The following is a 10,449-nucleotide window of genomic DNA, read 5'->3' as shown; positions in this document are numbered from 1 at the left end:
TACAGTCAAGAACGTCTGTGCATCAATACAACCTTTTACCAACTGACTAGACGAGTCGATTAACGACGCCATTTCCTATACGTTCATGGATGAACTTCTTAAGTTCTCAATGAGAAATTTATCTCTCTCGCGTCTCCGGCTGCGTGAATGATTTACACTGTAATATTACGTTCCAAATATTTACTAATCTTAATCTATGTTCTTACTTTCGAAGTTATATTTATTATTATTTACCTATCTTCTCTACAGATAGCACGATTCCAGTAAACTTTTTTTTTTAGTGTTCAGAGTAAAATTTTATTCAAGAATTAATCATGAAATCTAATAACTTTTTTAAACTAATCCGAATTATTTAATCAGAATCTTTACATTTTTATTAATATTTTTGGCACCCCTAATAAATAAATGTCACATTTTTTTGGGTTGGCGAAATACGAAATCTCTCAACCGCATCAGATTCTGCAGTTTTGTTCGTTTTGAAATTTTTGCAAGTTGTGCCCGTTCCCCGAAAGAAAACTGGTTCCGGTCGTGAAATTCTGGACGTATTTGTACCCTTAACCTAACCGTTGAAGTGCCGAATATGCCTTTGGCAAAATCAGATCGAAAATGAATCGAAAGCGCGATGAGGACAGCAGCTTCGGATTGACGCAGAAAAAACTGCGCTTCCGTGGTGACTTGGCACAGCAGTACGGATTCGCCACGATGGATGGGAACCGGGTGGAGGATCTGTCCCAGGATGACGATCTCCGGATTCGATCCTCGGTAACCGGATCCCGAAATGGAGAAATTGGTGGATCCCAAGGCGCCGGAGACGGAAAAGGTTAGTTTGGGATGATTCTCCGGGGTACGGAGTTTCTTCGTTCCAAGTAGAGATGGATTCTAATGTTGGTTTGTTTTGGTTTTTTCTTGCACTCGACTAGGTATTCGAAAGGTCGAGAGCAAAAATAGTAATTTATTAACTTTTCTTCAATTTCAATTTTCAAAACTTCTTTTCAAAGAAAAAAAAAGGTTTTGAACAAATTTAACTTGAATCTCATATTTTATTTTTTGTAAGGTTATTTCATATATATTTAATACAACAATTGTATCGTAAATAAGTATTTTTTCATTATAGCTGTAAATATTTTATTAAACAATATCTTTTAAATAATAAAAAAAAAGCAACTTATTTATCCCTTCTCGAATTTAAATTAGTAAAAAATGCCTATGCCTAACTCCAATTCAGAATTTAGCTAAGATAAATTAAACCAAGTATTTCATTTGACTGTTTCTATAACTTTCACAGATCCTCCCGAGAAGAACAGCCTCTATGATTTCTTGCGAATCGAATTGACACGTGGTTATGTGCTGGAGCACGACGAGGAACGATACTCAGCTCGACGGGAGAAAATATATTCTTTCATGAAAATCCCTCGGGAGCTGGAGAGCTTTATGGCCTACGGAGTGCTGCAGTGTGCGGATTCGTTTCTGTATTTGTACACGTTTCTGCCGATAAGATTCATACTGGCCCTGTGGGCTTTGATAACCAGACCGTTGGCTCGGTGTCTGGGTTTCCGAAGACCTCGGCAGCGACTGTTGGCACCTGCTGAAATCTGTGACCTTCTCAAGGGAACCATCTGGATCATCTGCAGTTGGGCTATGTTTTATGTGGACACGAATATGTTGTACCATTTGATCAAAAGTCAGTCTATTATTAAACTGTACATATTCTACAATATGTTGGAGGTAGGCGATAGGTTGCTGTCCGCATTTGGTCAGGATATTATCGATGCCCTGTTCTGGACAGCAACAGAACCGAAGGACAGTAAGAAGCAGCATTTGGGAACGATCCCGCATTTCATCTTCGCCATAATCTACGTGACGATCCACAGTGCTTTGGTGATGTTTCAGGCAACCTCTCTGAATGTGGCCATCAATTCCAATAACAAAGGGCTTCTCACGATTATGATGTCCAACAATTTTGTTGAGTTGAAGGGAAGCGTATTTAAGAAATTCGACAAGAATAACCTATTCCAGCTAAGTTGTAGCGACGTGAGAGAGCGTTTCCATTTGACAATTTTGATGTTAATAGTTTTGATTCAAACTATGAAGGAATTCAGTTGGAAGGCTGACCAATTTTTCGTTATGATTCCTGACTGTATGTACGTCATGTTGACAGAGCTGTTTGTGGATTGGATCAAGCACGCTTTCATCACCCGATTCAACGAGATTCCAGTCGATGTTTATCGAGAGTATACTACCAGTCTAGCCTACGACATGACTCAAACCCGCCAAAAGCATGCCTTCTCAGACCATTCAGATCTTGTAGCTCGACGAATGGGTTTCATCCCAATACCTCTGGGAGTTGTCTTAGTCAAAGCCCTCTACCATGCTCTCTCGTTTGATAATGCCGCTTCAATCATCATATTTATCATTGCATACATAGTGCTGCTTTCCTGTCGAGTTCTGAACACTATCTGCACCCTCGGCAAAGCCTGCGATCTAATGAAAAAGCATCAGGACGAAAAAATCCTTCTGCAACAACAGCAGCAGCAAAGTGGCCCGGCCACCTCAACCCCGATACAAATCCCACGGAACCCGAAAACCACTTCCGACATAGCCACTTCCCCAATCCACCATCTGACTTCCATCCAGCGGTCTCAAACTGTCGAATGTGTCCCCACCACAGTACCCCAAATAAAAATACCCGAACAACAGCTAGACAGCGTCATGCGGGAACCGTCCACCCTTGGGGCAACTGCACTCTTCTCCAACAGTGACGTCGATCTGGATGACGTCAAACTCAACGACAAAGTTCTCAATCTAACGCCAAGCGGCAAAACCGACGAAGAAGCTGGCACAGGCCAAGAGGAAAACCTAGCTCGAAGTTTCCCGGACCTACAACAAGAATCGGCTTCCAGTCCAGTACGTGGGGATCATAGCACTTCACCAGCCAGCGATGGAGATAGCTTCTCGTCCCTCCAGGGGTTACACCATCGAACGCACAAGCGATCCGAATCGGAGCCCTCGATTCAGCTGGACACATCGGAGCGGAGTGGAAGTTGAGCTACCGGTTGCTATCGATAGGTATTGTACACATGCTGCACCAAAGGCTGGAACTGTTTGTTTTTTTTTTGTGTTAAGCTTTGAATACTTACTAAAGTCTATAACAAGCGCTTTGTGTTGGTTGGTTTTAAGAAGCTCTAGGAGATAGTTGATTGAAAAAAAAAACAATTGTGAATTTGATCGGAAGACTACTAATATTAGGAAGGCATATTATTTTTAAAGTACCGTTTTTTGTACATAAATAAATTATTGATCAGCTACTTAATCGATGGTTTATTTTTTATAAGGAAAAGGATGTGAAAGAAAGTTACTTTTTTTTTGTTTCATAGTAAAATATCAAGTTAGGTACCTACTAGGAGCACATATGAATTCTATTTCAAAATAAAAATTTTAGCTTAATCGGTCTTTATGAAGTGCCTTTAAAGTTAAGTTACCTACCTCTTTTAATGTGTAGTGCATCTTAAGATTGATATTCTTTTAAATAATGGTCTTATTTTTTCAAACAAGCGTGGTCTCCGAAACGGCAATAAATTAAAAAAAATGATAAAATTATGACAAACAAGATAAAATAACTTGAAAAAAGCCAAATAAAATGCCAAAATGAAAAAAAAGGAAAAACAATAAAGACAATTTTTAAAATGACGAAAAATTAAAAAAAATAATAAAAATGAATTATTAAAGTGACCATGAAAATTAGAACAATGACAAAAATAACAAAACAGACATAAATGACCAAAAACATGTAAAAAAAGTACAAATATGCACTCATTGTGCTATCTTAAATTATTAATAGTATCTAAGTAGGTTTTGAGAAGAGGTTTGAGGAAAATATAGATTACATTATACAGCTGACAAGTAAAGTTGTGTTTTCTTCATCCGGAAATTGAGGGCAAGTTACCACATCTGGCGACGAGGATAAACCGGAAAATCCGGAAACTGGTAAGAAATAAGTTTTTCTAAAATATAAAAAAAAAGAAAACGAAAAAGTCTGCTATTAGCAGAGATTGGCGTAAGAGCCTGATTGGCGTAAGAGCCTGATAGGCGTAAGAGCCTGGTTGGTGTAAGAACCTGATTGGCGTAAGAGCCTGATAGGCGTTAGAGCCTGGTTGGTGTAAGAACCTGATTGGCGTAATAGCCTGATTCAAAGATCCACTGCTTTATGCAGAATAATCCGCTGCTTTGCAAGGAAATGGCGTAAAAGCCTGAATTATTTAAATAACTAAAACCTGTAGCCAAAATTTCAGAAGTTGTTAGTGAAAAATAACAACATGTTTGGTTGGCAACTGTTACCATGATACATTTTTCTTTCAGAACGAAGAAAATGGAAGGATGGAACATAAACCCGTTTAAATTCGGCCATCTTCCAGAAACACTAATCCGGAAAGAATGGATAAGATGGAAGAGAAACTTCGAAGTGATTATTGCGGCAAGTGAGGAGAAAAATACAACCAAACTAAAAAACATTCTCTTGGCGAAAGGGGGTTTAGAGTTGCAAGATTTGTTTTATTCCATTGAAGGAGCTGATGTAGAGAACGAATCGAATGTCGACCCGTACAAATTAGCTATCGAAAAATTGGATCAATACTTTTCCCCAAAACAGCATGAGAGTTTCGAACGGAACGAGTTTTGCAAGTTATCTCCTACAACTGTTCAGGATGGTTCAGCAGAAACTTTATCTAAATTTCTTATGCGTTGCTCAGAACAGGCAAAACGTTGCGATTTTGGAAATTCGAATGCAGAAAGCCGGGAACTAAGAATAATCGATAAAGTTATCTACTTTGCACCGACGGAATTAAAGGAGAAACTATTACAACAGGAAAAGCTTACTCTACCACAGCTTACAAGAATGGTCAACTCATTTGAATCCATAAAACAGCAGGCAAAAGCAATCACGGAAACTTCTTCTGATCGTATCAACAGACTTAATAATCCACTTAAACAAAATCTTAAGCTATGTTATCGCTGTGGGTTATCGGGTCATTTTGCAACCGACCTTGAATGTCCAGCTCGTAAAGAAAAATGTGAGAAGTGTCACAAATTGGGTCATTATGCGAAAGTATGTCAATCGAGATTGAATACCAAACGACGTTACGGAAGTCCAGCCGCGCATCATCCTGCTAAGAAATATAGGTATGGAAATGTACGCGCTATTGTGTCGAAAGAAAATGGTCACACTGAACCAGATAGTTTTATCTTCAACATCGGTGACGGTGACGAGTTTTTATGGACGAAAATTGGCGGAGTTTTAGTCCAGGTTTTGATTTACTTCATTCTAATTTTAGTTGAAGGGAAATATTCTACAACCACTTTTTCCAGGTTTTGATCGACTCTGGTAGTTCAAAAAACATAATTGACGATACTACCTGGGAGTATATGAGAAGACAAGATGTTAAAAGTTGGATTCCACGATATGTTCCCAATACTACACTGCGAGGGTACGGACGCGAAGCCAAACCTCTAAAAATTATACATGTGTTTGAAGCAATAATTTCAGTAGAATCTGGTACGAATAATTGCAAAACAACAGCTATGTTTTATGTTGTGGAAGGTGGATTACAGTCACTGCTAGGAAAGGAAACAGCGATTCGCCTGGGAGTGTTGAAACTCGGATTGGCCAATTTGGAAAACTCTATCAACGCAGTGGCACCGGAGTTAAAACGACCATTTCCAAAAATTAAGAACGTTCAAGTTAGGATTCCAGTAAATGTAAATATTCCTCCAGTTGTACAACGTGTACGTCGTCCTCCAATCGCTTTACTTAGTCGGATTGAAGAGAAATTAGAGCAACTTCTGACAACCGATATAATCGAACCTGTATCAGGACCATCACCTTGGGTTTCACCACTGGTAACTATTGTAAAAGATAACGGTGATTTGCGCCTTTGCGTAGATATGCGACGAGCTAATCAGGCCATCTTGAGAGAGCATCATATGATGCCTACATTCGAGGACATCTTGCCACTTTTCAAATCATCTCGATACTTTAGCCGATTAGATATTAAAGATGCTTTTCATCAGGTAAGCAATCTAAAATAAAAATAAATGTAATTAGTAGACATTCCAATTTTTAAAAAAAGTTTCAAATGTTTAGTTAAATAATGCTCCTAAACGAATTTATTTGATTTCTGTTCCTCTAGATTGAGTTAGAGGAATCATCCCGTTATATAACAACCTTCATTTGTCACAAAGGATTGTTCCGTTACAAACGTTTGATGTTTGGAATTTCTTGCGCTCCTGAAATGTTTCAAAAGATTTTAGAACATATTTTGGTTGATTGCAACAATGTTGTCAATTACTTGGACGACATAATTGTCTCGGGAGATAGTGAGGAAGAACATGATTTGGCATTGAAAAAAGTTCTTAAGGTTTTGGAAACCAGGAACATTCTGTTGAATAAGGACAAATGTATTTTTAAAGTCAAGCAACTTGAATTCCTTGGTCATCAGATTTCATCGGAAGGCATCAAGCCCACTGTGAGCAAAATTGAATCTCTTCAAAAATTTCGTGAACCAAAAACTCCTGAAGAAGTCAGAAGTTTCCTCGGTTTGGTTACTTACGTAGGAAAATTTATTCCAGACCTTGCTACAATAACTGAACCATTACGTCAACTTATTTGCAAAGACAATAGGTTCAAATGGGAAAACAAGCATCAGAAAAGTTTTGATCTTTTAAAAAGAATGATAGCTAATGTTGAAACCCTTTCGTTCTTCAACAATTCTCTGAGAACTCGGGTCGTTGCAGATGCCTCTCCGGTTGCCCTAGGAGCAGTTTTAATTCAATTTGAAGGAAAATCTGATGCTGATCCTCAGATAATAAGCTACGCGAGTAAAAGCCTTACGACCACAGAAAAACGATATTGCCAGACAGAAAAAGAGGCGCTGGCTTTGGTATGGGCAGTCGAGAGATTTGCTATATATTTGATTGGTAGAGAATTCGAATTAGAAACAGATCACAAACCGTTAGAAATTATATTCTCTCCGACTTCTACTCCATGCGCTCGGATAGAACGGTGGGTGTTAAGACTCCAATCTTTTAAATTTACTGTTAAATATCGGAAAGGAACCGGCAACATTGCGGACTCTTTGTCCCGGCTAGTATCATTGGAAGAACCTGTCGAATTTGAAACAGATAACCACTTTTTAGTCCTTGCAGTTCAAGAATCAGTAGCAGTTGATGTTACAGAAATTGAGACTGCTTCTAAAAGGGATCCTGAACTGAAAGCACTCAAAGATTCACTTATAAGTGGAAACTGGAATAATCCATTGGTAAAATTGTACGAGCCTTTTCGAAATGAGTTGGGCTTGATTGATGATACGATTGTGAGAGGAAATAAATTAGTTGTACCCCAAGAATTACGTTCACGTATGCTTCAATTAGCTCATGAAGGTCATCCGGGAGAATCGATCATGAAAAGACGATTACGGGATCGAGCTTGGTGGCCGTCTATGGACCGTGAAGCTAAAGAGCATGTTTCAAAATGTGAAGGTTGCCAACTTATTGGATTACCAAGCAAACCAATACCGATGAGTAGACGGGAGCTACCCACAAAACCGTGGGTTGATGTTGCAATTGACTTTTTGGGGCCACTTCCATCAGGAGAGTATTTGCTTGTTATTGTGGATTACTTCAGCAGATACAAAGAAGTTGAAATCATGGCAAGAATCAGTGCTCGGGACACTGTTGAAAGACTCACAAAAATATTTACTAGATTGGGTTATCCTCGAACTATTACACTTGACAACGCCAAACAGTTTGTTGGCAAAGAATTCGGTGAGTTTTGTAAAGTTCATGGCGTGGTTCTGAATCATACAGCACCATATTGGCCACAGGAGAATGGCCTAGTAGAACGGCAAAATAGGTCTCTTTTAAAAAGACTTCAAATAAGTAATGCATTAAACCGTGACTGGAAGGAAGATTTGAACGAATATTTGATAATGTATTATACAACACCTCATTCTACGACTGGGAAAACTCCAACAGAATTATGCCTAGGACGTACTATACGTTCAAAGTTACCGTCAATCGAAGATATTGAAACGACGCCGCAATCATCTGATTTTCGTGATCTTGATCGAATAAATAAACAAAAAGGAAAAGAAAGAGAGGATCGTAGAAGACATGCGCAGGAGTCCAATATCGAAACAGGTGATACTGTATTGATGGAAAATCTTCTACCATCCAACAAGCTTGCAACTACTTTCAACAAAACTAAATATAAAGTCGTTGATCGAACAGGACCTAGAGCGACAGTGGAAGATCCAGAGACAGGCCGAACAATTGAGAGAAATATCGCACACTTCAAAAAAATAAGACAAGATTCGCAACCAGATGCGTCTTTGGACGAGAGAAATTCTAGAGAAGATTCAACTAACAGTTCTGATATTCCTGTATTCCAACAACCTGCAAATTCAACAGATCCCAATAACTCATCAATTGAAGCCGAAGACATTTTCCGTGGTTTTGAAGACGAACAAGTAACTAATAATCAACGAACTAGAAGATTACCTCAAAGATTTAATGATTTCGTTTTGTAAATGTAATTGTATCATAATTTTAAAAAAAATCTATTCAATTTTAAAAATTATACAAAAAACGAGATGTGCTATCTTAAATTATTAATAGTATCTAAGTAGGTTTTGAGAAGAGGTTTGAGGAAAATATAGATTACATTATACAGCTGACAAGTAAAGTTGTGTTTTCTTCATCCGGAAATTGAGGGCAAGTTACCACACTCATTACTAAAATGACAAATAGGAATCTATCACAAATATGTGTGTGTGTGTGTCATTTTTTTTGTTTCGATTATCGTCGCTTTAACATCTTTATGTCATTCGCGACTTATAATATCTAAAAGCTATAAAAAAAATAATAAAAAAGGTCAAAACTGAAAAACTCGTTTTTACTTGTTGTTATTTTTGGAATTTTTGATTTTTTGGTAATTTTCGTAGTCTTTTTATAATTTTCATTATTGTTGCCATTTTGGACATTTTTCTAGAATGTAGCTTTTAATTTTTGTTATTTCTGTGATTTTTTAAACCTAATTTTCAAAATCTTGTTCATTTTGTTATTTTTGTAAATTGTGAAAATTTCGTAAATTTTGTAAATTTTTAAAATTTTGTAAATTTTGTCAATTTTGTAAATTGGAAAATTTGGAAAATTGTGAAAATTTGAAAATTTTGTAATATATTTATAATTTGTAAATTTTGTATTTTCGTAAATTTTAATGATTTGATGTATTGTGCAAATTTTGTTTGTTAGATAGGTAGTTTAGTAAATTTTCATAGTTTTTGTCACTTTTGTAGGTTTTGTTTTGTTTTTCACTCTTTTATTATTGTCATTTTTGTTATATTAGCCATTCTTGCCATTTTTGATTTTTTTTTCGGTATTTTTGTTATTTCATCGTTTTGTAATTTTTGCTAAATTTTTTTGTTTTCATTTTTATAAAGTTGGTTATTTTTGTCATTATTGTTTAATTTTGATATTTCTTGTAATATTTGTCATTTTGGTAATTTCTGCTATTTCTTGTATTTTTTTTATGTATATTTTGCAAATTTTTAGATTAACGAAGATTTAGATTTGATGTTTGACATCCGTCAAACAAAACACCAGAAACATAATGTATGAGCATGTGTTAATTCTTTGAATTCTACAAACAGACCTAGATTATTTTGTTATTGCTTTGTTTGATGAATCTACGCCTCACCATTTAGTGCAATCATGATCATGAATGATAAATGAAAAAAAAATCAACTCAACCAGGAATCGAACTCGAGCCTACTGATTACCTCTCCGACATCTTACCAATAGGCCAAATCGTCAGGCGTTACAAGTTAAGCTGTAGCTCTATTAGTCAGTTGACTTAATCGATTCGAACTCGCTGCTAGAATCCCCGGCAGAAAACGCTCATTATGCCTTCATTAACGGTGCTCATACTGCCTCGATGGGTTTCTCATTATGCCTCTACAGTTTTACTGGTTTTCAGCTTTCGGCAAAATTTTTTAAAATGCATTTTTAAACGTTTTTATCTACTTTTTCAAGTTTCATCCAATTAGGTTATAGACTATTTGTGTGTCTGAACACGAAACAATGATGTAAATCACATATTACAGCTGTTCTCTAGGGTTAAATAAGCATTTTCCTTAAGGTGGCCATTATGCCCCATCTCCCCTACGTTTATAATTTTCATTATTGATATTTTTTTTATTTTGATTATTTACATATATATATATACCGATTGTGGGATTTTTGTCATAAGGTACACCGGGGCAAACGGGGACGATGGCCATTAAAACAATACGTGTACTCTTTTTTCAAACTTTTAATGCAGAATGTTAAATTGACTTGTAATTTCGTTTACATGTAATTTCGTTCTAATTATTTTTTCATTTTTACAATTTTTGTATA

The 10,449-nt window shown here is 36.6% G+C and overlaps 2 protein-coding genes across 2 annotated transcripts; both read left to right on the top strand.

Moving 5' to 3' along the window:
* The first annotated feature begins 440 nt into the window (after positions 1-440).
* Positions 441-3,273, top strand: LOC129755836 (protein TAPT1 homolog). The gene is made up of 2 exons (XM_055752521.1): positions 441-820; positions 1,286-3,273. The coding sequence occupies exons 1-2, from the start codon at positions 607-609 to the stop codon at positions 3,043-3,045; spliced, it is 1,974 nt and encodes a 657-aa protein (XP_055608496.1). The 5' UTR covers positions 441-606; the 3' UTR covers positions 3,046-3,273.
* Positions 3,274-3,453: 180 nt separating this feature from the next.
* LOC129753360 (uncharacterized protein K02A2.6-like) lies at positions 3,454-8,579 on the top strand. The gene is made up of 6 exons (XM_055749182.1): positions 3,454-3,984; positions 4,357-5,299; positions 5,362-6,063; positions 6,183-6,450; positions 7,198-7,815; positions 8,281-8,579. The coding sequence occupies exons 2-6, from the start codon at positions 4,367-4,369 to the stop codon at positions 8,577-8,579; spliced, it is 2,820 nt and encodes a 939-aa protein (XP_055605157.1). The 5' UTR covers positions 3,454-3,984; positions 4,357-4,366.
* Positions 8,580-10,449: the final 1,870 nt, after the last annotated feature.

This window comes from Uranotaenia lowii, chromosome 3, assembly GCF_029784155.1.
Source record: "Uranotaenia lowii strain MFRU-FL chromosome 3, ASM2978415v1, whole genome shotgun sequence".
In the NCBI taxonomy this organism is placed as follows: domain Eukaryota; kingdom Metazoa; phylum Arthropoda; class Insecta; order Diptera; family Culicidae; genus Uranotaenia; species Uranotaenia lowii.
Note: the sequence above shows the minus strand (reverse complement) of the source record. Positions and strands in the feature narration are given on the sequence as shown.

Excerpts from the sequence above, each read along its gene's own strand:
- LOC129755836 (XM_055752521.1), top strand. The coding sequence starts at position 607 with ATGAATCGAAAGCGCGATGAGGACAGCAGCTTCGGATTGACGCAGAAA. Across the intron at positions 821-1,285 it reads AGGCGCCGGAGACGGAAAAG|ATCCTCCCGAGAAGAACAGC; the intron begins GTTAGTTTGGGA and ends TAACTTTCACAG.
- LOC129753360 (XM_055749182.1), top strand. The coding sequence starts at position 4,367 with ATGGAAGGATGGAACATAAACCCGTTTAAATTCGGCCATCTTCCAGAA. Across the intron at positions 6,451-7,197 it reads TCTGTTGAATAAGGACAAAT|TTCAAGAATCAGTAGCAGTT; the intron begins GTATTTTTAAAG and ends TAGTCCTTGCAG. Across the intron at positions 7,816-8,280 it reads GTTTGTTGGCAAAGAATTCG|GACCTAGAGCGACAGTGGAA; the intron begins GTGAGTTTTGTA and ends TTGATCGAACAG.